This window comes from Pleurotus ostreatus, assembly GCF_014466165.1.
Source record: "Pleurotus ostreatus strain PC9 chromosome Unknown scaffold_2, whole genome shotgun sequence".
Lineage (NCBI taxonomy): Eukaryota > Fungi > Basidiomycota > Agaricomycetes > Agaricales > Pleurotaceae > Pleurotus > Pleurotus ostreatus.
Window position 1 is genome coordinate 1,235,711 of NW_023503157.1, and position 25,741 is coordinate 1,261,451.

The following is a 25,741-nucleotide window of genomic DNA, read 5'->3' on the forward strand; positions in this document are numbered from 1 at the left end:
CGAGACTCGATCTTATTGGCGCCACACCGCCATCAGATTTTGGCGAGCGAACCTGAAACGCCACAATCGGCATGACGGGTTGATTAAACATTCAGGGCAATTTTCCATGACATGAAAACATGTAAAGCAGTGGGAAAATTGTAAAAGTGAACAGCCAAACGACTAATTGTACAATATACTATCTAATCCTCGTCTTTCTTCGGTGGTGGACCACAAGGCTGCAGCATGCGCTGGATAAAAGAATAGATGAAAGGGTTCAGTTCGGGTGTGACGGTTTGGAAACGAAGGAGGCAACAGGACAGGGAAGAGTGACATTCTCATCAGCGGCATGGAAACATACCTCGGTCATCTCGAACTTGGTTCGTCCGATGGCCTCACCGTCAGCGATGGCCAGGTAGGACGTGAGCGTGGGATGCCCGACGATGGACGCCAGCGTATCCCGGTGCTGATGCGTCAACCATTCACTACAAATTGGAAACATACACATACGGAGGTTAGTGGAGATGGTAGAAATCAGAACCGATGGATACGTACTACTTCGTCAAGTCCGCATGTCCTGCGTGGGGTCAGGACGACGGCAAGCGAACTGTCCGAGGGCACGCACCTGTTCCGGTATACCGAGCGTGAACTAAACGAACAGCGCCCAGTCAGTATTTCGCAATTCAAGGTGGGATGAATTCAAAGAGCCACTTACGGTGCTCCAGCTGCGTATTTGCGGTATACCTGAGTTCGGAGGACTGCGCATTGACTTTAGCTAAAGCTGCGGCGGTAATGTGGAATCAAGGCAGCTCACCATCTTCGAGAAACGAGTGGTAAAGAGGAAAGGGTCGCCGTCGGCGCCTGTGGCACTCGCCAATATTTGGGATCACGTGGGTTCGCATTTTCTGATCGACGAGTTCGACTGCGTTGCCAGTGAGGCCTTCGATAGCCTTCGACACTCACCACCATGATGTCGACAAAATTGACCGTTCGCCGCAAAGTGGCCGCCGTCGATGCCTCACTCGACGAGCTGGAACGCGAACTTCAGCCCCTTCTCTCCCAATCGCTACCTGAAACTCTCCTTGGCCTCGAAACAATCCAGCAAGCGAAATTACAAACCCTTATCCCATATCTTTTGTATGATCTAGTATTCAGTGCGTTGGGTTATAGTTCAATATCAGCCCGCATGCAAGAGTGCTCAACGGCTGCCATGTGTGTATCTTGAATTCTAGTTTACCTGAAGACTAAAGGGATCGATCCTCGGACACACCCCGTTATATCAGAACTTGTATGTTATCATTTATATTGCTTCTCCGAACGAGAGAAATTACACTGCAACAATGTTAGGAACGCGTTAAACAATATTTTGATAAGATAGCGAAAGCAGAGAAACAGCCCGAAGGTCGGATTGGTGCCCATTCTCGCTTTATTGTATGTGTAGACTGAATGATTATGCAGCTCGAGCACAGGCTATTGACAAGGCCGCTGCGGGTCGATTCATCAAACATGCTATCGCTCAGGCCAAGTCGGTCGTCTCTTCATCATCCAAAGACGACCCAATACCTCCCGCAGACTCGTCGAGTGCTCCACGTGTTGAGGTAAAGGTCACATCGAAGATGCGCGCTCGCGCGGAATACGAGAAGGATCTACATGAGGGCCGCGATGAAAGGGAAGATGAGGATGGGGGCCTGGAGGTGTTCGATGAGGACACTGAGATGGAAGTAGTAGGGGATGGAGAAGAAACCCAGACGGCATCGGAGACCGTTACAAACCCACCCTCATCGAAGAGCACGGGAAAACAAAAAGCCAGAGACTCACCTGTGGAACCTCTAGCTGCAAATAAACGCAGGCGCCCCGCATTCGACCCATTTACTGGTACGTACTTACTTGCTATCACCGCAGATGCCGTCGTCACCCATCAAACACCAAACTTCTTCTTGATTGACCATACACGTCTACATCCAGGTACTCGAATGCACGAAGAGACGGAATCATCGCAACCCCAATCGTCAGCGAAGAAAACGAAGAAGCGCAAAGCTGTTTTGGAATCAGATGGCACGCCTTTGGCTTCGACATCCCCCACGCCTAATGCTGATGCAGCAAAGAACACGGTGCCGTCACATACTGGCTCCACCGCCACAACGCCGCCTGAGGCATCCGAAAACGCCTCCCGGAGTAAAACCCCCAAGAAGAAGAGGAAGAAAGCGAAGAAAGAAAGGAATTCACAAAGGGAGTAATTGCATCCGTTTGCAGATGCAATGATAATAAATCTTGCTACTCGCGCCCAAGTATGGAGAGCTTGCCTCAGCTGTCCGGCACGTCAGGCGAGTACACACGCTCCTCCGCCACACCATATTCAGTGTCCATAATCGGCGCGAGCCTATCGCGGAATGGAATCCACAATGATAGTACAGAAACAAAGTCAATGCACGAGGGCAGAAACACTATATACATTACATTGCAGTCATAGTCATGAGAGGTGAGTACAGATGAGGAGTCGTGATGTTCAATTATAATCAGTACAGCAAATATTGGGCTAAATCTCCAGCCAGCAGCAACGTCCTACACGAAAAAATATTACAGATATCAAAACTTACATTAGTCTACAACCGTCATTGGCCATGTCGCCTATAAGCGGCGAGTTTGGGCCAGTAGAGGAAAATCCGCGTCGAGTTCCATTGGGAGACCACCATCTCAAAGTTCGATTGGTTGCATCGCCTGAGTTGCCATCCTCATCGTCCGTAACGAAGCTCCCTCCCGACTCGTTGGCCGTGCGACGTGCTTGGCGCTTGCGCCGTTTCTCCCTATCAGCACGAACAGCGTCCACCGTTTGCCAAGAATAGAACGTCTTAATCACAACACGCTCCTCATCGCATTCGTCTTGCCCGATCTTCAGTTCCTCGGTTACACCATCTCGAGTATCTCTGGCGTCTAAGAACCGCAACCTCCTCGCCTCATGAGCCCTCCACCCAAGGCGCGGGCGTGTCAATGTGGTCAGCGAACGCACCATCGACTCGCTCACAGCCCGACAGTCGACGGCGACGACTTTGGCATTAATCATATGTCGCTTCTGGCTGAGGCGTACGAACTCCTTCACGACATTAGAACTGATGTTCGTCGCATCTGCCTCCAAGACTCGCAAACGCGTGCAGTTGCGAACTAGAGCAGCCAAAGCGGTGTTGCTCATCTCGCTAGCGGAAGATATGATGATGTGTTCCAGCATTTGTCCGGTCTGCACGACTGGAGCGGAGGCTGATGCGGAAGCGCGAGCCTCTGGAGAGGCCGGGGTTATTGCAGCGAGGAAGGAATCAGTGAGTTCGACCGCATCTTCGACGTCCAGGCGGCGAATCAAAGGAGTAGTGTTGAGAAGGGTGACCAGGCCATCGTCCTTCAAAGAGGTGCATATGCCTGCGAGCTCCAAGAACTCTAGCTTCGGCACGGAGTGGGCGAGGTTGGCACACGCTGTGTCCGTCAGAAGGATGCAAGAAGACAGGCAAAGATGTCGAAGCCGAGTAACGCGCCTACGACATTTGTTGTAGTCGGTCGATTCCCGCCCGATTTCCCTAGCGGTCAGGGTTACAATCTTCACTCCCAGCTCTTCCTCGGTGTCGGTGTCGTTACAGGCGACGAACGCCTCCAAAGCAGAATTGTGAAGTTGTCGAGCGTAGCTAAGGTCGAGGACTTCCAAGAAGGGCGCCGCTCTGCCGAGAACCGCCATCATGTTGTCGGTAGCATACTTAAGTCCCGAAAGGCGAAGTGTCTTCAATAAAAGGTGGTCGCCGCGCGTTACGAAGGCCTTGGCCATAGAGCGTACACCCTCGGCATCCATATTTGCGCAGCGACTAACGTCGAGGATAGTCAAGCGCCGGCAATAAACAGCCAAGATCTCGAGTGTCATATTCGTGACTGCCTGAAGCCCCTTCAATACGAGCTTCTGCAACGATGGCGAACGAATAAGAAGGTGGTGCAGTGAACGTGTTGTCAGAGCTGAGCATCCTTGAAGGTTAACGGTGGTTAATTGCGTGTATGCAAGCGGGCTTGTCGGGGTGGCGTCAAGGCAGAGACTGTCCGCCAGAGAAATCAACGCCGCAGATGAAATGTGACCATTGCCAGCAAGGTCAACACTTCTGATGAAGCGACCGCCCGTCTCGGCTAACCGCTTGATGAGGGAGGTAGGCATAGCGGGGAATGCCTTGAGATCGAGATCAACCCACAGTTGGCCGTCTAGGGTGATACTTTGCCACAAACGAGATACCTAACAGGTACGATGAGCAACGCCGAGCAAGCGGCTAATTCCAGAAGGAATGGTACATACTCGACTAAGTTTCACTAACTCCCTGGCCCCCCTATCTCGGCCCACCCATCGGCCCTTCGACGATGAGGCCTTCATCATGGACCATGTTCCATCACGGACCGCCCTAGAGTAGTCTTCCTCATGCAAATGCACGAGTGCTTGAAAAATATATAATTTGAGTTCCCTGGGTAAGGCTTCATCGAAGTAATTTCTGATAATCAGGGGTATAGGGGCGAAAATATCGTTCGAAGAGGGGACGACGAGGTCAAGAGCAGAAATTGGAAAGGGTGACGAATTCGACCGCCCCTTAGCCCGGGGCGTGGTGTGGTAAAGCGGTAGTTTCTGTTGGTCGAGATCGATAGCTAGCTCTAGACTGTTGCTCAAAGACGAAATAATTTGGGAGTTGGGCGATGGCTTGAAGTCTCCGTACCAAGGTATGAAACAGTTACCCTGTCCCGAATGGACGCCATCAGAATCAATTATTTGGGAATTTCGCAAGACGGGACTCGCAGCTTCGTCTCTCTTTTTGAATAGCTTACGTGCGAGGCTTCCGGTCGGCTTCGGTGACCCGAGTCTCAATCTAGCCCCAGACATGGGTCGCGAAGTTTCGCTGCGCGGAGGGTGCGTAGGTATATGGGACAGAGAGCGGCGCCGAGAGGGCATCCGAGTCAAAGCAGGAGAATCGCTGGCCACTGCTGCTACAGAGGGCTGTATCGTTGCAACGATGGACGGCAGCTGTTCCACGGCCTTGGTGGTATTGTTCAGCGAGGCATAACCAGATCCATATGAGGAAGGTCCAGGTGAAGAAGGGGAGAAGCTGGTAGAGGGCCAATTCGAGGCATCGTATCCTCCGAGCTCGGTAGGGGTGAAATCTAGAGGGGGGAGGGTTGGAGGTTGTTCCCTCTCCTTCCCTTTCCCTTTACTAGTTCCTACCACCTCGCTGTCGGAGTATATGTCATCGTGTTCTGTGGGCACATGCTCTACAGAAGCCGAGTGACTTCGAGACCCCGTGGGTGGTGATAGAGAGGACGATGGAACATCGAGCGATCGGTTAGTAGCGCCGTCGGGCGCAGTGTCAAAGACATCGTGCTCGACCGCGGCAGAGCGTGCAGGCATCGGAATGCTCGTCGACCCCTTCCCTTTCTCAGCGCACCACTCAAGTTCACTCACACCCCATACTGCATCGGCCGCGGCCCGCTCTCCCAGCACTTGGGTAGGTGCCGGGTCGGATGATGTACTCGAGCCCTCGTAGGGATCAAAGTCGAATAGCTGCTCGTCTTTATCGATGCCATGCGCCTGCCCCATGTTCTCCATTCTGTCGGTTGCAGATGCTCCTAACAGGGGTGCTTTGTGAGCGGTGTCTCACGACGAACAGCACCAAGTGTCGTGCAGAGCTGGAGGCGAGAGGTCAAGGAGATGATGGAAGTAGAGAAACAAGAGGGATGGTACCGAAGATAAGACGCTCAAGGGTTATTTCACATAACATATCCTCGCCGATACAGGATCGCTCCGGCGAGGTACTAGAGCAGTTCAGGTCACGCGAATTCAGGGGCTGTCAGAAATAGCTGTCTCACCATCATAGTCGGCCTAGCGTTAGCCAGCAGGCTACTCTATCGATTACAATGCGATGATTATCTCCCTGATACGGCGATGTCTCCTTTAACGACCCTGGAGACCTCCACTGTAGTTCTATAATTCGTTGAACTTGGATGTAGTACTGCGATAGCACTCATTCCCCATCCAGTAACATCATTCACCGGCGGATGGTGCAAGATCAGAGCGCACAAAGCAAATTGGCAGCAAAGCTGTACAGTTAGGCACAACTCGACGACGTTACAGTCCAAGACGATATGGGTGACAGACAGTGGAAAGGGTCAGGAAGAAGATGCGCCGGCATTCTTCGGATTTTCTTTCGCGTCCTTCCAGTTCTGTGTCGCTAATTTGAACCTATTGCGTTTACTCGTTCAATCCGTTGCCGATATCGAAAAGGTATAAATGTTACTACCTCTCCTGGTGGGGAATATCAGGTTCATCCTCCTTCAACCGGGCCATCTCCGTTTGCTGTAAATGTGCGACCAGAATTTTAGCACACATCCTGGCGCACTGGCAGCCCCAGAGCTCACCATAAATTTATTGAAAGCCGACAACCTCTTCCTGCCGCCAGTAGTTCGACGGGTTGCCACTACAAAATGTTATGAGACTCATCCTCGTTACTGACAAAAAAGAAAGGCCACTTACCCTTGGGCTTAGGTGTAACAGTTTCGGTGCGGGCCATAATTAAGAGTTGCTCTGTTGCGTTAAAAGCTCTTCCTGAGACTTCTACTGGTTGTGCAACTAGCCTGTTTGGAGGCCTGAACGAAAATTTGTGAAAGAAGCCAACTTGCCGTAGGAGTAGACGCGACGGAGGGGAAGAAGAGAAGCATTTTTTGAGTAGATTGGTGGCATTTATAGGAATTTTCAAGGGGAGGCGAATTTGAGCTTCTATACTCAGTTATCCGAATAAATGATAACTTTCCCCCAGCCACCCCTGCCCAAACGAGCAGGTACGATCTATGACATGAATTCAAATACCCCACAAGACGCCGTGGATCATTTGCACGCACTGCTTCGAGATTCAGTCACCCCTCCGGAAACAACAACAGAAACATCTCGAAACTCATAAAGCGGCAGCAAAAAGCCAGACCGGCCTCCGTCGGTGCTCGGGGGCTTTCCCACTGAACCCGATGCACAAATATAACGAACGCGTCGCGTAAACAATCAACGCGTTTCGGTTGCGAGGGGTATACACATAAATGGAACTTTACCGCATTTCTTGTGGCTCTGGCTTTGCCCGCGACCATGTGCTCCCCGAAAACGGTTAACGATTCCCCACCGAGTGACAACTGCACCCATGTTTGTATTCCGGAACGCTACGGGCGACTAGATTCCAGCATCCTTGGGTCCCCCCGCCTTGCCAACGCCGGCTATGCCTTCTATGATGCTTGCCCCGCTGACAATGCTTGTCGTAGCAATGAGAAACTTCCTCCCTACCCACTATGTCAATGATTGGATGTTAAGAGGCTCTCGGCAAAACACAAACCTCGATTCTGCCGCGCGACCCATCGCAATGCAGCAATCTCCGTGTACGTACAACCCCCAAGGAAGAACACGACCGTTGTTGTCGCTTGTTCTCGAGGCACTAGACAAGGTTAGTGATGCTGAGTATTGACGTGCCGAGGAACTCACGTAATGAAGCCATGGGTGAAATGACGGCATTCGCAGGTTTCTGAACGATATCAACCGTCTCACCGGGAATAGTTGAGATAACGTCTTCGAATCCTTTCCAACCCACGATTGGATGCGCCTGGACTTTCGTGGTCTTGCCTTTTCCATCCTGATCTTGCTTGTCTCGTTCCGCCGGGTTGCTCAGGACGCCGCCCTTTTGTGCAATGCATTGAACCAGTCGGACACTGATGGGGGCGTATCCTGAATAGACAAAACTGATATCATTCTCTACCTCGTCAAGCGCCTCGGGATTGTCATCGATGAGAAGTCGCAGGGACTTTCTGAGAAGAACGAAGGGGTATTTGGGACCCGTCACAGTTGATGGCAAGGGGTTAGGTAACAGCATGGACAATGAGGGGGCTGCTAATGAAAGAAGCATTGGGAGGTAATTATAACCATAGGCCTATAGAATCTCGTCAATATAAAACTCCACCATTCACAATTGAACGGCAAACCTGTAAGACTTCTCGTTTGACATTCTCCAACGTCTTTGCTTTGATTCCTCCCGCAGTTATACTGGCTAAACATAGCAATCGAAGGACCGTTTGCATCTCCGCGCCTTGCGCAATCATATCCTCTATTGCTGTCAGCTGGACAGAAACATTGTAGGAAGCCAACAGGTCTAATGACAAATGAGACGGTGATAAATTGACAGATCGCAATATGTGCCTTACTCTGTTGGATTTCAAGTGATTTATTGAATTCCTCGGTCTTTGTGAGAGGGACCACCAATTCCGAAAGTCCGGTGTCTAATGAATGTCGTCAGTAAGCTAGAACGATCAAGTCGCATTACTCACGAAGCCGTAATGATTGATGTTCAGTCTGGAGACCGCCCAGTTTGCCCACGAAATCACGTAGTTGAGCGACAGTTTTCGCTTGTAGCCGAGCCTAGCCCAGACGGACCGCATGAGATCCAATTGGAGAAGTGGGGAACGCTGAGCGTACCTTGTAGTCTTCGTCCAATCTGTGGGCGACTTGGTTTAATTTCTTTCCAACGGACGAAAAGTTGAGATCCCGGATTTCAGCAAGAAGGGGGTCAGTTGTAGTCGTTAAGTGATATTTCTTTTTGGCCTCTTTGCGTAAGCCTGCGACTGGGGCAGTAGAGGTTGGAGCGGAAGGTGGCGCCACCTGTGTTGAAGCGGCCGGAGGATTGACAAGTGAGGCGGGAAGTTCGACGTGAGCTGGTATATGATCAAGGGCGGTTCTGTGATACACATCTGACCGTTCTTACAGTTTTTTATGCCAATCAACTCGTCAACCAGCCCTTCATACGTCAACTGAGTAAGAAGGGGGGTTATCATGTCTACCCGACGGTCGATAATAATAAGGGAGTCGATTGTTTGCTCATTTGCAAGGCGCGCTTCTGACGAGGATGAGTCCGTCGAGCCTTGACGATGCAAAAGCGTCGCGAGCCGCTGTCAACCGTTGAGGGTGCTGACAGGGAAGCATAATATAAAGTAACCTACTGCAGCAGAATCACCTTTCCCGACAATACGTGGGAAGGAACCGTAGTACTTCTGGAAACTGACCAAAGCCTGGAAAGAGTCGAAGATAACGGTCTCGTCACCATCCTAGCGAACATATGGTAAGGGAGGTCATGGGACCGGCTAGAGCATACATACGACCCACAATTCTTTGAATGTATTGTCCCGCTCCAAGGACACAACGTCGTCCGCTAGAGGAATAAATTGCAGATTGTATGTCGATACGACAACGTCACCAAGCACACCCTCTTCCTCTAGGATGCGGGTTACTAAAGTGGACACTCGTGGTACGAAGAACACTGTGTAAGCGTGCTTGAGTGACTCTCGTGCATGTCTCTTGATCTGATCTATACCGACTAGTGAGAATTCGTAATTGCATGTACTTGCAGAGCACGCACCCGCAATTATCTTTACATTCTTTATTGTAGGCCTGCACAAATAGACCACATTCGAAGTCGTGGAGGTCAATGGACCGGGCTCCAGCCAGAACATCTTGTCTACACCATGATGCTTTAACCAATCAAATGAGCACTTATCCACAATATGTCCGGCGACGCTATCACCTTCAATAGAGAGACCTCTGTCACAAGCCCAAGTGGTCCAGACAAAGACGCGTCCAGTACCAACGTCTTTGCTCCATTAACCTAGATATTACTGGATAGGTCGTTTGAGGATTAAGAGAACACATAGAAGAAGACATACAGAGTTCAACGCGTCCACTAGTGCAGATTTGGCGACATCCTTTAGCAAGCTCACATCCAAAGCACTTTCGTTTGCTGGTACAGAGGATTGATCGTCGGAGGCCATTGGTGGGAGTATCGTCGAAGTTGTGCGCAACGCGACTGCGGGCGCTTAACTCAAAAACAGGGGTAAGGGTTCGACGATTGAAGATTCGCAATATATAGATACAAGGAGAGGGTAAACTAATGACATTTCGTATACAGGTGAGCAGATGTTATGATTTGAACGGAGTACGTATGTCCTTGTTGAGATTGTCGGACTCCATGAATGTCTATAAGGATGCCAATACTAACATGGCGATGGGGTCATTACTTGAAGCCTGTTTGACACTATGAAAGGCTCACAATTATTCAAGTAATACCTCCTCTAAATCGAGTTTCTTCGTGCAGTGCGGCCCTTCCTCTTACTGCTATTACTTGCGTTCTCTCCTTCGATCATCGTTGAAGGGAGTTTACCCTCAGCTTTCCAGCCACTGAGCAAATCCATCGCTGCCTGGTATCCTATCTTCTGTAGTTCTTCAAACTTCCCAAATTGAAGCGTCCCATACTAAAAAAGAATTATCAAGCGGCACACAAGCTACGTAAAAAGAGGCTTACGTCTTGTACGGGCACCTGCATGTAGAAGCACCCTCGAGTAATCTTGGCCTCTTCCAATGTATTGACACTCGACACACTGCGCATGGGTCAGCGAGGGACAGCCAAACAAGTTGACTTAGCTAGCTTACTATGCAAGTCGGCTCTGTATTTCGGTAATCGCGGGAACCTTGATGTTTGCGAAAGGGTTCCACCTGTTGATGAGTAGCCACCATCCCGACACCGTATCCCCAAAGTTACGAGGGGAGTTATCGTCGATCTAAGCCCACTGTCAGCTCCATGTAGACCACCTATTGGAATGAATTGCTTACTGAGCCAACATCGGAAGCGAATACTGCACTGGCGCCCATGGAAAACATGGCGGAGACCTGTAATCACCAAAAGTCAGCGAAGGTGAAAAGGTACCTATCGGATGAGCGTACCGGTAGATTGTCAACTAGCCAAGTAATTGAGTAAAGATCGAGCGGAAAAACCAAGACACGCACTATATCCACCGTCCACCAACATATTTCCGTTGTCGCACAGAGGGGGTAGAAGACCCACCAGCGTCATAGACGCACCTATATTTGAGTGAGAATATATTCTGGACTGGACTCGCGAAGACATACGGATAAATCTCCACGCGTAGCCGGTTTCGTGAATATCCATCTGTGAAGTATTGATATTGGTCGTGTTACAGAAATATGGTAGCCACATGTCTTCGATGTGGAGGTCATAAAATGCCTGGTGTCCCATCATTAGCCTTGGGAAGAAGCAACTCCTTTTGAAATTGCACACCTTATAGATCGAGCGATTGAACTCGTGTCCCTAAAAAGTCAGAACTTCCATGAGGCATGGTACTTGTGAAGACGCCGTTGATCGCATACCGTCGTGTATGCTACAATGGGATACGTGACATCAGAAAGTATGCGCCAGATATTTCCCATTCTTCCACTGAATTGTTTGGCACGGCCGGAGCTGGAAAGGATATCGCCTTCCCGAGCGTATAGGCCGCCGATAAACGCACCAATACTTGTCCCTATGACAGGCAAAATGGATCAAACCAGAGAAAATATCGCGAAGAGATTAATCCCCACCAGCAATGTGGTCGATGGGAATACCATATTCCTCCAGTGCGCGGATGACCCCCTGGGACCATGTCATTTGTATTGACTATCAAAAGAAAAGGCACGACTTACTAGGTGGGAAATTCCGCGAGCTCCACCACCACCTAAGACCAGACCGATGGATTTCCCGCAGATTCTGCGAGCTAGCCGTGCAAAGTCGTTCGTGTGCGGCAGGCGTTGAGGGCGAACGTCGCCAGAGCTCCCTCTATACTTCAATATTCCACTCTGCACTCTATCGCGTAGATTCCTAAAGGTTGTGACGGCGTCTGTACCTGCTCCTTTGGGCTCTACAGTAGTCTTTGAGACGGACACCACAAGGCCCTATCAGAAGAGGTTAACGATAGGCCTCGCAGCGACCGGAGCGAGGGAACCTACAGGAAGCTCAACATGAATGTGTTGATGAACCCAAGGACGATTCTGTCAAAGACAGTAAGGTCAGACACCCAACGATAAGCTGAAAGCCGAAATTACCCACTTTGAGCCACTCGCGCGTTGAGCCAGATACGACAGAGCGATCGGGATGGAGCAAGATGAGTTCCTTCCGTGCTGTAGTTTTCATCGATAACAATAAACGCTCGTATTCACCGATACCAGGATCATCCCCCATGCCTACTATCATCACGCAATCCGCCTGGTGACACGCATAAGCGACAAGCTATGAATAAATGAAAGGAACACAAATTCTCACCTGCCGAATGCATGTCTGCGTCCACGAGCTATTGACCGGCGAATCGGCAACGTAGAGCACAATTCTGTACCTCTGCTCTTGGTCAGCAAGCCACCCAGCACTTTTAAGTTTGCCCATGCGAGTGAAGGCATGTCTTCCTAGATGACTGGACACACTCGCTTGGTTCAAGTACGACGTAGTGGCGCCCATGGCCTCCAGCGCAGCATGAAGCTTACGTGCAAAGGCCTCGACTGGTATCTGGCGGGTGACTGGCAGAACTGCCACAGTTTTGAGGTTTGTATTATTGTGGCCTAGTTCTGCTTGACTCGCTTTCCGAGCCTGGGTCGTTGTCGACGAATCTAGTTCGTCCCGCACTCGGGAAGCAATCATTCGCAACAATCTAAACATACGTTAAACGCCGTCAAGGGGACATTTAACTTCTCGCTTACTGTGCAGTGGTTTGCGGGTTCCTGCAAACAAGTGTCAGGCTTCCCACCCTGCAAGATATTGTTAACAAACATCCGACTCACCGGGCAGAGATAGCATTGAATAGAGTTCGGGGCATCCGAATCAATTCAGTGTCGCGAATAGCATGAACGGTCGTCCTTCTCCTTGAACTAGTGATCACATCCAACTCGCCGACAGTGTCACCTTGCCCATATTCTGCTACGATTGTCATGCCCTTCCCAGGCTTGTCGGATTCAGTGATGGCACGCAGACGACCGTTGATCACGATGTAGAAGCTATCGCTTGCATCGTCCGGTCGCCAGAGCACTTGGCCAGCGTTGACTTGCATCCAATCAAGCGCGGCGTCAATATGGAGGACTGCAAAGGCAGGCGTAAGCATGAATTGTCAAGTAGTAACGACAGTGTGAAGGTTACCTAGGGGCGAGAGCAAGGAAATGAGTCGTTTGGCCAAGGTGAGCAGGACGATCGGACGCTTCTCCAAGAGACGTTCCAATGCACTCGATGGCAAAAAGCCAACATAAGTGTCCGTCCTAGCCTTGATATCAACGTACGATGCAGTACTGCATAGTGATGCTGAGGCCCTTTATTAGCCAAAGGTCCGGCCAATTTGGAATTGGAATTGATGCATACCTAGATATCCCACAATGCCCCCAGGCTTCACGGTGAACAGCAGCTTCTGGCGTTTCTCAGGCTTGACTCCAGGTCCTGATGACCCCCATGGATCTCGCGGCTGTGGAGGGAATTGCTCAGGCAGTTTGAAGCTGTCCTGCGGCGGAATGCCTGAAGCACCTCCAGCATCCTTCGCTGACGTCTCGGCGGGGAGCAGGATATCCAGGAAGCCTTCGATTACATAGAACAGTCCGGTGTTCATCTCTCCCGCCTTGACCAAAGTTGCGCCAGCGGGGAAGAAAAGGATCTCAACTTCGTTGTCCAGGCCACTCAGGTAGCCATTGCCTCCCGATACAATCGACGATGAACCAGTAACACTTGCATCTTCTCCACCAAGGTCCAGTAGAGACAGCGAGCCTAGCGAGGACGTGAAACCCGTGGAGGATAAGCCCCCTTCAGAAGGCAAGAACGCTGGAGAACCATTCGCCGAGTCCGTATCGCTCATCGGAGGCTGCAGTAGACCGATGGACTTGGCAATGCACGACATAACCTCCTCCCGAAGATCGAAATCTTCCGTACCCAACAGCTTATGCCCCCCGAGACCCGTAGGCGATTTGCCCAGAGGGTCAGCGACCCTATCGTCATCCGAGTTCTGGCTGGGCATGCGAGCCATACGTGGAGTATGCAACACGCTCATTGAGCGATTGGGGCGGTAAGAGTCACTTCCATTGGAATGGCCAGTCGTACTGTGTAGATCCCCTGCTTGTACAATATGGCGAGAGGGACGATAGGCGATTGGGGAAGGAGAGCTAGAGTGGGTGGAATCTTTCTTCAAGTGACGAGCCTTGTCACGGTCCGAGCGTGTATCAACAACTGTAGGGCGCGCCGGCGCTCTCATGGGACCCGGTGGTGAATGAAGCGTGCTGGGGGGCTTGAAAAGAAAGAGGAGAGATTCAGTACAATCATTATGAAACTTGTTTCCAAAGTACTCACCGCCCCGGCATCAAAGCGTTGACGAAGATGCTGTAAACCATTTCCTTCATAGAATGACGGAGGTAGAGGATGACACGCAATTTCGTTGATGGCTTTCTCCGTTCGAAGCACTTCGGACGTGAGGCCGAGATACTTATGCGCGGCATAAAATGTCACGCGTGAAAAGCGCGTCAGAATCACTGATATACGATCAATGATCACCATTTGCATGCATCAGAAGGGAGAGTGGAATGGCATACCTTGAACTATATGTCCCGTAGCCTTGGGGAATTTCTTAGTTAGCCGCCTAAACGCTTCGGCAGGTATAACAGCGAGCGTCGTATCCTCGGTGGCGCGAACGACGACGCCGCGATGTATTCCGGGCGAATTCGACTGCGTACGACTTAGTGGCACTGACGACGCATGGGGAGTGATTGGCTCGAAGTCATCGTCATCGAGGATCGGGGAATGAGAAGTGCCTCGTTGTGTGCCGCCAGATGCATGCACAGTAGAAGCCGAAGCAGACGAGGAGACAGACGCCCTCCTCTGCGCAGCACCGGTCTTCGGGGACTTGACCCCATCCAAATTGAGCTCCATCTGCGACACATCCGAGTTCGAGCGTCTCGTCCGGCTGTGCGTAGAAGACGACGACGAAGCAAAGGTACTGGCATTCTGTGCTGCGGGCTCATTGGCAGAGTCGGCGCCTTGCCAACTCATCTTCACGTCTTCCGTGAAGAGACTCAGAATCGTGAACAAACTGGACAGCGTGCCTCCGCTGCCCACTTCGTTGAGGAGCTGGTAGCCATTTGTATCGTCCTCATCCCACGAGCCCGGCTGGTGCTCTGTCGAGTGTCCTGTTCTAGCGTATACTTGTACCATGCCATCTACTACGCAATAGAAGCTCTTGTCTTGTTCAAGGGACATGCTATCCCCCGCAATGAGGCGCCGTGTTTGCAGATGTCTAGCTAATTCATGGAAGACCTGCAGCGCAGCTCAATTCAATCGAACGAAGTCGATCGACGAACTTAGACGACGTACTGGTTTCTCCAGGAAGCCAAATACCCTGATAGCTTGCAGGAAATCGTCGTAGAACGTGGTGAGCGTCGCAAATCGCAGCGGAGCGTCTGTGTTGACATCGGGATGCAGCTCGGTGGTGTCTGGCTTCCCGAGCGGCGACTCCTTCAGTTGCATGTAGTCGTTCAGATATCGGAAGCGTATCCAGTAGTTGAGTGCGACGGCCGATGCGACGAAGATGATAGCAAACGACCAGATGTTCAACTGCAAATCACGACAACAATAACAACCTCATCTTAAGCGTGTATGTTTAGGCACGCGGGCAGAGTTCTACCCACAGTAAGTGTCATCGACCACGACAACACGGCGTAAATCCACTTGGGGACCGTTATCGTCGCGAACGCAATGAGTGCCTTTGCCCATGACAATGCCCACACTGGTATCGGCCGAGGAACACACGTTCGTCAGCGCCTTTCTGCACAGAACCACAGAACCGCTGGGTATACGTACAAATTACCCAAAAGCATGCGGAGACGAGCGAGACGACGGGGTGCCTGTCGGCGTACGGGACATCGCCCGCAGCGTCCATTTCGGCTGTGAGACGCGATGTGAGGGGGAGCGGGATGGAAAGATGGTGATGGTTGGTGGTCAAGCAGTTGCGCTGCAAAGATCCACAAATGAGTGCGTTCATTGCGATCGGAAGCACGTGGATCGGATAGCTAGCCGTGATTGATGATCGAGCTTCCAGATCTTTCGTAAGATAAGATAAGATTCGAATTGATCCCGTGCCAAGTACAACTTTCTATGTTACAAGAATAGCTTCGCGCAAGTCTGGTGCGAGTACATACTACATACTACGTTGTTGGTATTAGAACGAATGCTCTGTCGAGTCTTTCCCTATCGCAGATGTGCTAGACGACCCGGAGGAGATGCTAGACAAGATCCTGTCGATGTAGTTCGCCCCGCTCCTGAGATAACGCGCAATCATCAGAAACTTTGCTTAGCAGGCAGGGTCACAGGACACGCACCATTTTTGATGCGTAAGAACATCGCAGCCGATCTCCTTTTCTTTGCGTTGGATGAGCTGGACGTACGCGAGCATGCCGTCGGTCTTGTATCGCGCGGAGAGCTCAGCTAAAGATAACTCAGACATGAAAGGCAACTGTATTGTTTAGTTTGCGTACCAGTAGTGACGGCGTTGCTGTGAAGACCAGCTAGAGAGATGAGTTGGAGGACAAACCTAATCCCGCATGAATCAGCCGGGTCGTACATGCTTCAACGCCCCATGGACCTACCCTTCCTTAGCCAGCTCCCAAACGAAGTTCTTCAGGTCCGCCTCTGCAGAGATGTGAGTCCTCCCACAAGGTGCAAGTGTGGCACATCACGCACCGGAGAACCCATGCGCCGACCAATTGAAACTGGGGCTCAGATTGTAGACGAACCACTTGCCGGGGTACTTGGCGCGGATTTTGCGCGCGAAGTAGCGCGCCTGCTCCAGATCGGGCGTCTTGGTCTCGAGCCACAGCAGGTCGGCGTACGGCGCGAATGTCATCGTGCGTTTGATCGCAGCCTAGCGAAGACAATCAGAAAACGTAAACGGAAAGGAGTCCGAGTCCGAGTCCAAGTGCAAAGAGCGAGATAGTGGCGCACCTCGACACCGCCGGTGTAGTGATAGTATCCTTCCTTCGTCTTGGGCACTAAAAGGAAAAGAGGACGCTGTGAGTATCTAAATGCGGGGAGAAGGAGGGAGAGTGCGTACGGTCCCAGTCCCAGTAGACGCTTTCACCCAGGATGTCCTTGGCGATTTCCCGTGCTTCAGAGTTTGACTTCCCAGCGACGGCCTCGATGTACGCCTGATACGCGGCATCGGGATCATTGAGGCTCGATCCCTTGATCGCTTGCTCCACAGCTACCGCACCATCGTCAACTGAGGCACTAAACACCCATGGACGAACACCCACCTTGGTTAAACGTGCACAAGTTAACGCTCGCGGTCCACTTCTGCTCTAACGCATCGATCTCAGCGCCGCTCACACCGCTGGCCTCCGCGTCGGCAAGCACTTCCGCGAGCGCCTTGACGTCCTTGGTAGTGGTGCCGATGATGAACTCGTGGTCGGACGCGTCGACCGTGGATGAGAGCAGCTTCGCGGACTCGGAGTCCGTACGTGCGATCAGGAGCATAGGACAGCGCATCAGATCCGTTTGGAAGCGCGAGGCGATCAGGCGGGAGGTGTGCGTCGACGTCGGGACGAGGACCTTGCCAGCTAGATGACCGCACTTTTGGCGTGTCAGTAACAGAAATGCGAGCGATGGGGGAGCCTACTTTCTTGCCCCCGTGCAGTTGATCTTCGAGATGTATAGCAGACGCTCCCTATTGTCAATTAGTCACAGGAACACAGAAGAGTCGTGTATATTCACTGATTCGACAAACAGCTTCACGAGCTTCATCACAGCAGACAATCCGCCATGCCTACAATCATTGAGCACTGGATCGCCGCGTATAGTCACGACTCACCCGGTGTCAGCATCAGCAATGATGGGTCTGAGGTAGTCTATGTACTCCATCTTCGCCCTCTCTTCTGGCGTAGCCGACATGCGTTCGTCATAGTGTTTCTTGTCGTGTAGCTGTTGCGCGCGGAAGATGCGATGCACTTGGTTCGGAACGGTCGTATACGGGTAATCGCTACATGGGTTGTATTAGCCTCGCCATCACAGGTACCGGTCGCAATGTCAAAGGGACGGTACACTCCAAGTGCATATTAGTGAACGTGCCCTAAAGTTTGCTTCTCGTATGGGCAAACTTCATAGCATATGTAGTGGTAGTTCCTTTGATGCACCACCGAGTCCATAGACGTGTGGCGCGCTGAGGGTTATGTGCCCTTGATTTTGCCACTGTTAGATGCGGATCCTCGAACTCACCCCAGATCCGGCCCTACTTCATTGTTCCCAGTCGTCAATACACTCGACGCTGCCCACCCCGAGATGTACACCACCTCCTGGTTCTTCGCCATCTGCGTCATCTGGATCGGGTCGATGGCACCCATAGTGTGTACGGGCTTCCCCTCGGCAGCTGCCTTGCTGAGTATGCCGAACAACTTGTCCGCGAGCAGGTTCGTGGGTATCGGTAGCACCGGTAAAGATCCCTGCTTAGACGCGACGGCAGCAGCATCGTAGGGGCGTCGTATGTCCTTGAAACGGGGGCTGGCAAAGTAGGCTGCAACGTCCGATGTGCGTTCCGAGAACTCCTTCACCTCCTCGTCTGGCGTTGGTGGTTGCAGGGGGAGAGCCACAGACGACATTAGGCGGTGCGAGAGACGGGATAATGTGCCTAATCGTATCCTCGATGGTATTGACAACATTATTTCGTAGTCGAGAGGCGAAATCAGCAAGCAGCGTATAAATACGGAACGAGCGGGACAGAGATGAGCATGCCGATCATTGTGAGTAGCCGGAACACGTGACCGGTACCATTTATTTGCCGCACGCGTCCGAGTCGTTTGTTGAGATACGGTTGTAAGTCATGCAATCAAGTCCAGTAAGCTTTGAATACTATGGAAGAACTGACCACTTCTCACTACGAGTTCAACCAACTAGGGAGTCACTACTAGAGCGCGCGGTAAGCGAAAGGTCGCAGTAGATCTCTGCCATAGCAATCCCGAGCCCTCGCCGAAATACAGTAAGACGAACTCATCCGCAAGGCGCGCGTCGAAAGCGTCGGTCATTACTATCGAGGACTCTGACGACGACGAAGACTTCCAATTGATTCTCCAACAAATAAAGGATCAGGAGGAGAGCGAGGCTCTAGCCAAACGATTGCAAGAAGGGACTGCTTCAACGTCTCTCATAAATGGCAGTGAGACTGCTGACGCAGGCTGGCCAAAGACCACAAGTGACCGTCAAGGTCTTGAAGATCTTGAAGACGACGCGGCGATGGCACGGCGATTAGCTGCTGAATGGGCTGCCATAGATTCGTCCATTGAAATCGCGGACACTGGCTCTACTTCAACACGGGAAGGGCCTCTCAGAGTTCCGAAAGATGCAGCGAATACGACCCCTCCCGACGAGCAGCTGAGCGAATACAAAGACCTGTTCACTGGTGAGCGCTCCTGTACCAGTTGTGGGGGTAAAGTTCGGTCTCCACAAGGAGTTGTATGTCTCTCGTTTCTTGTCTTTCGTAGACATTTAGTGACGACACGCTTAGATTACTTTCGAGTCCTCAAAGGTACTTCCCACCAAGCTTCGATACCTTCTACACGCTTCTTGCCCATCGTGCAAAACGAACCACTGCAGGGGCTGCTTCAAAAGAGTTCCGTGTAAAGCGTCTTGTGATGGCCTCGCTTCCAACGCCTCTTGTCCCGTCCTAAATTGTTGCGCTGAAGTCCGGGCGCTCGCAGTTTTTGAAACATTGGGCGCATTCGACCGTCTTGTCCTTTATGAGCGCGAAACTGCTGCTTCTCGAGCTCGGAAAATTCCCAGAAATACCGGCGGGGCTGACTCAGTAGGGCCAGGCGGAACAGGCTATGCAACAGGCTATAGCGTACTCGCACACCAAATGGTTCAACAGTCACAACCTCAGGCCCAACAGCAGAGTACATCTGTTGTCAATTCATCTAAAGATCATGCCGCGCATTCTGACCGCATAACCTGTTGTGCGCTCGAAACCTTGATCAAACTCCTTCCTGCGCCATACTCCGCCGATCCGCAAACATACGACTTCCTTCCCCATCCGTCCCTCGGCCCCCTCCTCGCCCTTTCCCAATTAACCGAAGTCCTATCTAACCTCCTGCGTAATGACAGCATATCGGATTGGGGGAACCGGTCAGGGACCTATCAAACGGTGTTGAGTTTGTTAAGGAGGATGGCCGATTCTGAGGTAACCTTACGGAGGCTAGTCGAGAGGAAGTGGGAAGTGAAACAGAGCTGTAGCATAGACCAGTGGATGTGGGAGAAGGGAGAGATTATTTGGGAGCGTGAGGGAAAGGGCGGGGAAGGAGCGATCGTCCGTGGCGTGCCACTATACCACCACTTCGAGAAGCTCACGAGGCAATGTGAGGCTTTCTTATCTGGTGCGCTCCAGATGATGGAGAACTCGGCAGAAGACGACGCAGAGGTCGACGAGGCTATGATGCAGACGACTTCCTTATGCGGAGACATCATTGCTGCGAGAGATGATATTCAACGGACGATGGCCGCCCTTGGTTCAGAGGCTGAGGTTGACGAAGTACCTGGACCAGAACCTATCGTCGAGACTTCGGACGTTGACGTTGATAAGCCCAGAAAGAAAGCGAAGGGTAAGGCCAAGGCCAAAGGCAAGGCTAAAACCACAATCGCCACGGAAGACACGCATAAAGTCGACCAAGAGTACGCGCAGGCCTGCGAACGATTGGCATTCAAATATGTCAGACTTGCCGCCGACAGCGAAGATAATGGCCGTAGCGGTTTGAAATATCCTTCGTTCAACTTCAACGCCGCACTCTCGTCGTCCTCGAGTGAAACAAGGATCCCAAAGGACCGTATGCATTTAGTGAAAGAACTTGCTGTTATGGCCACAAGTTTACCCCCCGGCATATGGGTGCGTGTAGATGAAGTGCGGAATGATGTTATGTGCGTCTATCCTCCTTACAGGATTATAATCTATACTTACTTTTCGTTGACGATAACTTACAAAGCAAAATCATGATCGCTGGCCCAGAGGGTACGCCTTACGCAAACGGCCTTTTCGAATTCGATTGCTTCATGCCTCTCGACTATCCGAAATCCCCCCCTCAGATGCACCTCCGTACCACCGGCAACGGACGTGTCCGCTTCAACCCGAATCTCTACTCCTCTGGTAAGGTGTGCTTATCGCTTCTGGGGACTTGGCATGGCGGACCAAACGAGGGGTGGGCGCCCTACAAGTCAACGCTTCTCCAAGTATTAGTAAGTATCCAAAGCATGATACTGATCGATCTACCGTGGTACAACGAGTAAGTCAACACCACAATGTCGTGGGTTGCCATCTTACCCATCACCTCTCATTTACAGACCTGGCAGGGGTAAAGCCAATGCAAAGTGCCAGGCTTCGATTGATTACAACAAGGAACTGGCTAATTCGACCACCGTGTGGGCCATCCTTGACTGGCTACGCGACGAACATCGGAACGGTATATGGGCCGTGCGTCGATCCTCTCTTCTTGTGCCTTACTCCAGAACTTCTCTTCCCCTTTCATTTACCGTTTGCTCCTTAATTGCCTACCCACCTTTGACAGCGAAGCGTCAGGGGTACCAAGGGGAACTCCACCTTCGCATAGACCAAGTGCTAACTTCTGTCGCCATGTAGGACGTGATCGTCTCCCACTTTACGATTCGAAGTGCACAGACACGGGCACAGTAAGTACCGCCAGCCCTCCTATCCACTTCTCCCATCTGGCTCCTAATTAATGCTTGATTTCGATTCTTACGATCCTTCTCTCCCAAATTAAACGTTAACGTCAACTCCAAATATCAATTACCCCAGTATTGCCCGGGTTACCACCGGCAACAGCGGGGCTGGACTGGTCAGAGACTTTGACATCGGCCTCAAGAAGTTGAAGAAATGGGACCTGAGTGGAATCGACCCGTGAATGGACTTCCGTGGGTTTTCTTTGAGCGTCAAGTTGAGTTATCTAGAAGGTGTGGATAGATTTAGGGAGCTTTACAATAGAACTACTTCATAGAATTCTTGATCATCTTCGCATGAAGTCTCTGAGAAAGTGTGAAATCACACCCACTCATGTCAAGCGAATACAGAGCACTATAGTACATATTACAGGTTCAAATACATACAGATCAGACCGAGGGATAGATTGAGGGGGACAGATCTAGAGCACATAGGTACCCCTTGACTCCTATTGATACCCTATTTCACTTCGAGCTCGACCTGGCCCACCATCTCAAGTAGATATTAACGAGCACACAGTACATTGCAGATAAAAGTACAGTAGATAGGGGAGCAAGTGGCACCCCAACCCAACAAATCATAGAGCTACAAGCTTACCGGAAAATGAATCAAGGGGCGTTCCGCGTATCGGACCTCGTTCACTAACAACTGGTGTCCCGTACCTCCCAGATACCCCAGATACCGTGACTACCCTAGAGAAGTGTTTAGTGAGTTGGTAGTAATAGTGGGCCATGGAGTCACGTACCCGGTTAGCACAGTGAGTAGGGCCATCAAAGTGGTGCTGCAAGAAGTCTGCGGGTGTCGTCGAGCACATGATCTCCCAATCATCCGAGTCTCTCAGGTTCTCTAGATGCGAGTGGTAAATCTGGACAGATAGTACTAGGTTAACGGTAATAATGATCATAAAAGGATAAAATACTAACCCGAATTCCAGAGCCGTCATTCAAGCATCCCTGCACAAAGAAGGCGGAATCAGCGATATTCGCGTTATGACATGAATAATGTCTGACTTTGTCGTCGAAAGTAGAAAAGCTGGGCTTGCAAGCAGCTTCTTGAAAGTCTACTCTCCAGTGGCCAAAAACGCCTGCCCATTTGCCCTAGAATCGAAGGCGGCACTATTAAACCATGGTCTAAGAAGAAAAATCTGAATGTACTTTGTCCTCGCAATAATCAGGCCGTTTCATAACGCCGTGAATACTGCCTTCCGCATCATTGCAAAGTTCCAGAGCGTTGAGATCATCAGGAACGTTCAGCAGCTGTGCGGAGTACTCCCTTGTCCCATAGCTCAAACAAGACTTGTGCGGGGATGGTATTTCAAATTTAACATGAGCCCGCCGAATTGCCTCTTTCCTCTTCTTCTCCTCCATTCGTCGACGCCGCTCTTGCGCCCACTCGTCTCTCTCTTTCCCCCACTCGTCTCTCTCTTTCCCCCACTCGTCTCTCCTCTCCTGCCACTCGGCTTTCTCGAATTCCCACTGCCTTCGCTGTTCCTCCTGATGCCGTATCTCCATCTCCCGCTGACGCATGAAGGCCGCCCGGACGGCGGGATTGCAGTAACTATTCAGTCCTGTCGTATACCCTGCAGCCAACGAAAGAGGGAGTGACTGTTGGATTCTGACAATCTAGGCAGTACAGGGGTTACAGGATCTCACGTGACTACGTAGATAGTTCGCGCGTGCATGTATTCTTTTCTTCATGCGTTTGCTGGAGTCCCAGCCAAACGCAAAATATATCTACTTGCTCACTCGGAACTCAACGTCGAACTCGTGGGGACACTATATCAGGATGTATATAACAATGAATTACAATCACACATATATTCAGAGAGCAAGGACAGCAGAAATTACAACAACAGCGAAATTGACAGAGGATTGTATCTAGGTCGTGCACCGTATTCTGCGAGCCGTCCGATCACTGACAGTTGGCGTCAGATACGTCCCAGATACCCCAAATGCCGTGCGGGGACTAGAAGATACATGCGTTAGCTCCGTTGTCAATGAGCAGTGAAGTCACGCACCCAGTCAACGCAGTGAGTAGGACTGTCGAAGTGGTTCCCCAAGAAGTCTGCGGGAGTCGTGGAGCACATATCTTTCCAGTCGTCGGACGGTCTGAGATTCTCCAGGCGCGAGTGGTACGTCTTAATAGAATGATGAACACGAGTCAGTAGTGATTGATGGGAGAAATGTTCCACTGACTCGAAGTCCGGAACCCGCAGTCGAACAGCCCTATATAAGTGAAGGAGATGGGGTCAGCGACACACCACGATGCCGAAGGAAGGCTGACCTTGTTCTCGAATTTGGAAAAGTACGGAGCGCACGCCGCTTCCTGGAAGTCCACAACCCAGTGGCCGTACACGCCTCCCCATTTCCCCTTGCAATCGGACGAGTCAGCAACGACCTCAGCAACATCATTGGTAAGTGTAAACATACATTATCCTTGCAGTAGCTGGGCTGCTTCATAACCCCATGGATGCTAACCTCCGTTTCAGCGCACAGCTCCATCGCGTTGAATTTCTCAGGCACGTTCAGCAATCGCGCGGAATACTCCCTCGTCCCGTAACTCGAGCACGCATCGCGGGGGATCGGTGTTTCGAACTTGACATTGGAGCGTTGGATGGCCTCCTTCCTTTCCTTCTCCTCCGCCCGACGCTGGCGCTCCTTCTCCCATTCGTCCCTCTCGTCGCGCATCGTGTCTAATTCGAACTGCCATTGATGGCGTAGGTCGTCGCGGCGCCGCGTCTCCATTTGCCAGGCATGATCATATGCCTCGCGGACGCTCGGGTTGCAGTAGCTATTCAGACCGACAGTGTATCCGGCCGCCATCGCAGCAAGGAATAGAACGGCAATGGACAGGGTCACGAAAAAGAGCTTCTTCGGGGTTGAAGACCGTTTTTCGTCTGGGGGAGGCGGGGATGAGGGTGGGCGCGGCGGTGGGGGTGGGCGCTCTGTCCGATCCGACGGTGGCGCTTGCCCATGCATCAAGGGAGTATGTTCTGTGTAATACGGTAAGATAGGCGGCGGGGACTTGACCGGCGTAGGTGCACGCCTTTGCCCCGAGATTGTGCCATGGTCACTGAAGTGATTGTCAGAGTTATCCCTGTGGCCAGGAGGAAACATACCTGTACAGTCCTGGAGACGGAACCGAGCTAATCGATGGATACATTGACATATCTGGGTGCGTGGAGGGCGTCTCAGATTCTGGTGCTGCCTGGTATGAACCCTGCTCTAACCAAGTCATGCCGTCCGGGGTCAACTTTTTATGAGCAAAGGGGGAGACGGTTATACCCAGCATCGAGTGTGTCTATGTTTGCAAACGCGTAGTCTGCGAAGCTTGATTTATTCTTCACCGTAGTTTTCATCACCTTCTGCTGGTCACCGCAGTCTGTAGATATAGCTGATAACTGATTAAACTTCGGATTCTCTCACCGTAGTCGGGCATGAGGCACTTGCTATTTCCCACAAAGGTGCACGAGGAGATCGCAGCCTTTTAGTGCTCAGATATTAATGGTGCTGTCCCCAGTCCAGTCGAGGCCTTTAACGTGGATGCGGAGTGACAACGCGCAAGTGTCAACGGCGGTGACCCTGGAAACCAGCACTCGACGTCGCGCGTCGGGATGGGACACAGACCGTTCGTCGACGATTGCCCTTCGAACTGCTGCTGGAAATTCAGGGCAGAGAAGGCGGTAAATTGTCAGCAGTTCTGCCCCTTAATTACCCCTGGCCCCTAGTGCTGACAATCCGTTGCCTGGTCGGTTCTCTGTCAATCTGCGCTAGGCCTTCTTCCGTGGCTTCGGATGGGTCGTTTGTCTCGTGCGCGCAAAAAGATGCAGGAGACAAGTCTGGAAGGCGTCGGGTGAAAGAGGATAGATTTCCGCCACAGCTGAGCTTGAGTGAAAAGCTAGAACGCTGAAATCTTCGAATCGCCGCCAAGTGGCCGCCAAGAGACGAATACTGGCCGTAGCTTTCGGCGTCGAGAAACGATAATTGGAACTAAGACTGAGTCAGTGATGCTCATCGATCATCTCCGTTGGAATCTCCATTGTAGACTATCGCAAACGGAGAGATGTAAAAAATGCAAATATAAGGCGTTTTCATTCCCGCCTCGCGAACCTGAGGCAATTACGCAAACGACT

General features: G+C 51.4%; 9 protein-coding genes across 9 annotated transcripts; 2 read left to right on the plus strand and 7 right to left on the minus strand.

The window, feature by feature from the left end:
- Nucleotides 1-182: 182 nt before the first annotated feature.
- SF3B5 (Splicing factor 3B subunit 5) lies at nucleotides 183-796 on the minus strand (the record flags this gene model as incomplete). Its single annotated transcript, XM_036772789.1, has 6 exons — nucleotides 183-230; nucleotides 341-464; nucleotides 535-556; nucleotides 605-628; nucleotides 695-737; nucleotides 794-796. The coding sequence occupies 6 exons, from the start codon at nucleotides 794-796 to the stop codon at nucleotides 183-185; spliced, it is 264 nt and encodes an 87-aa protein (XP_036634262.1).
- A 150-nt stretch (nucleotides 797-946) lies between these two features.
- Nucleotides 947-2,216, plus strand: PC9H_003197 (uncharacterized protein; the record flags this gene model as incomplete). Its single annotated transcript, XM_036772790.1, has 4 exons — nucleotides 947-1,133; nucleotides 1,212-1,267; nucleotides 1,327-1,390; nucleotides 1,444-2,216. 4 exons carry the CDS (start codon nucleotides 947-949, stop codon nucleotides 2,214-2,216), a joined length of 1,080 nt encoding a protein of 359 aa, XP_036634263.1.
- A 356-nt stretch (nucleotides 2,217-2,572) lies between these two features.
- On the minus strand, nucleotides 2,573-5,587 carry PC9H_003198 (uncharacterized protein; the record flags this gene model as incomplete). Its single annotated transcript, XM_036772791.1, has 2 exons — nucleotides 2,573-4,234; nucleotides 4,295-5,587. The coding sequence occupies 2 exons, from the start codon at nucleotides 5,585-5,587 to the stop codon at nucleotides 2,573-2,575; spliced, it is 2,955 nt and encodes a 984-aa protein (XP_036634264.1).
- A 560-nt stretch (nucleotides 5,588-6,147) lies between these two features.
- Nucleotides 6,148-6,548, minus strand: PC9H_003199 (uncharacterized protein; the record flags this gene model as incomplete). Its single annotated transcript, XM_036772792.1, has 4 exons — nucleotides 6,148-6,220; nucleotides 6,279-6,334; nucleotides 6,397-6,455; nucleotides 6,512-6,548. 4 exons carry the CDS (start codon nucleotides 6,546-6,548, stop codon nucleotides 6,148-6,150), a joined length of 225 nt encoding a protein of 74 aa, XP_036634265.1.
- A 644-nt stretch (nucleotides 6,549-7,192) lies between these two features.
- PC9H_003200 (uncharacterized protein) lies at nucleotides 7,193-9,828 on the minus strand (the record flags this gene model as incomplete). Its single annotated transcript, XM_036772793.1, has 13 exons — nucleotides 7,193-7,299; nucleotides 7,353-7,451; nucleotides 7,499-7,940; nucleotides 7,993-8,159; nucleotides 8,212-8,286; nucleotides 8,335-8,425; nucleotides 8,483-8,718; nucleotides 8,769-8,952; nucleotides 9,004-9,108; nucleotides 9,160-9,368; nucleotides 9,420-9,531; nucleotides 9,585-9,665; nucleotides 9,724-9,828. 13 exons carry the CDS (start codon nucleotides 9,826-9,828, stop codon nucleotides 7,193-7,195), a joined length of 2,013 nt encoding a protein of 670 aa, XP_036634266.1.
- Nucleotides 9,829-10,128: 300 nt separating this feature from the next.
- NTE1 (phosphatidylcholine and lysophosphatidylcholine phospholipase) lies at nucleotides 10,129-15,882 on the minus strand (the record flags this gene model as incomplete). The annotated part of the gene is made up of 23 exons (XM_036772794.1): nucleotides 10,129-10,308; nucleotides 10,359-10,434; nucleotides 10,487-10,614; nucleotides 10,667-10,723; nucleotides 10,778-10,791; nucleotides 10,841-10,915; nucleotides 10,964-11,078; nucleotides 11,133-11,162; nucleotides 11,222-11,373; nucleotides 11,432-11,483; nucleotides 11,534-11,758; nucleotides 11,819-11,878; nucleotides 11,937-12,092; nucleotides 12,150-12,528; nucleotides 12,578-12,598; nucleotides 12,659-12,953; nucleotides 13,011-13,169; nucleotides 13,227-14,136; nucleotides 14,199-14,377; nucleotides 14,438-15,158; nucleotides 15,216-15,455; nucleotides 15,530-15,627; nucleotides 15,702-15,882. 23 exons carry the CDS (start codon nucleotides 15,880-15,882, stop codon nucleotides 10,129-10,131), a joined length of 4,503 nt encoding a protein of 1,500 aa, XP_036634267.1.
- Nucleotides 15,883-16,059: 177 nt separating this feature from the next.
- Nucleotides 16,060-18,550, minus strand: PC9H_003202 (uncharacterized protein; the record flags this gene model as incomplete). The annotated part of the gene is made up of 12 exons (XM_036772795.1): nucleotides 16,060-16,159; nucleotides 16,220-16,325; nucleotides 16,376-16,431; nucleotides 16,487-16,529; nucleotides 16,581-16,761; nucleotides 16,842-16,888; nucleotides 16,951-17,088; nucleotides 17,153-17,468; nucleotides 17,515-17,562; nucleotides 17,610-17,661; nucleotides 17,707-17,874; nucleotides 18,111-18,550. The coding sequence occupies 12 exons, from the start codon at nucleotides 18,548-18,550 to the stop codon at nucleotides 16,060-16,062; spliced, it is 1,695 nt and encodes a 564-aa protein (XP_036634268.1).
- Nucleotides 18,551-18,711: 161 nt separating this feature from the next.
- On the plus strand, nucleotides 18,712-21,564 carry PC9H_003203 (uncharacterized protein; the record flags this gene model as incomplete). Its single annotated transcript, XM_036772796.1, has 6 exons — nucleotides 18,712-18,726; nucleotides 18,786-19,287; nucleotides 19,571-20,763; nucleotides 20,817-21,157; nucleotides 21,216-21,345; nucleotides 21,511-21,564. 6 exons carry the CDS (start codon nucleotides 18,712-18,714, stop codon nucleotides 21,562-21,564), a joined length of 2,235 nt encoding a protein of 744 aa, XP_036634269.1.
- Nucleotides 21,565-22,250: 686 nt separating this feature from the next.
- PC9H_003204 (uncharacterized protein) lies at nucleotides 22,251-24,900 on the minus strand (the record flags this gene model as incomplete). Its single annotated transcript, XM_036772797.1, has 11 exons — nucleotides 22,251-22,301; nucleotides 22,355-22,474; nucleotides 22,533-22,562; nucleotides 22,620-22,706; nucleotides 22,764-23,188; nucleotides 23,529-23,574; nucleotides 23,627-23,746; nucleotides 23,805-23,834; nucleotides 23,893-23,979; nucleotides 24,039-24,681; nucleotides 24,728-24,900. 11 exons carry the CDS (start codon nucleotides 24,898-24,900, stop codon nucleotides 22,251-22,253), a joined length of 1,812 nt encoding a protein of 603 aa, XP_036634270.1.
- Nucleotides 24,901-25,741: the final 841 nt, after the last annotated feature.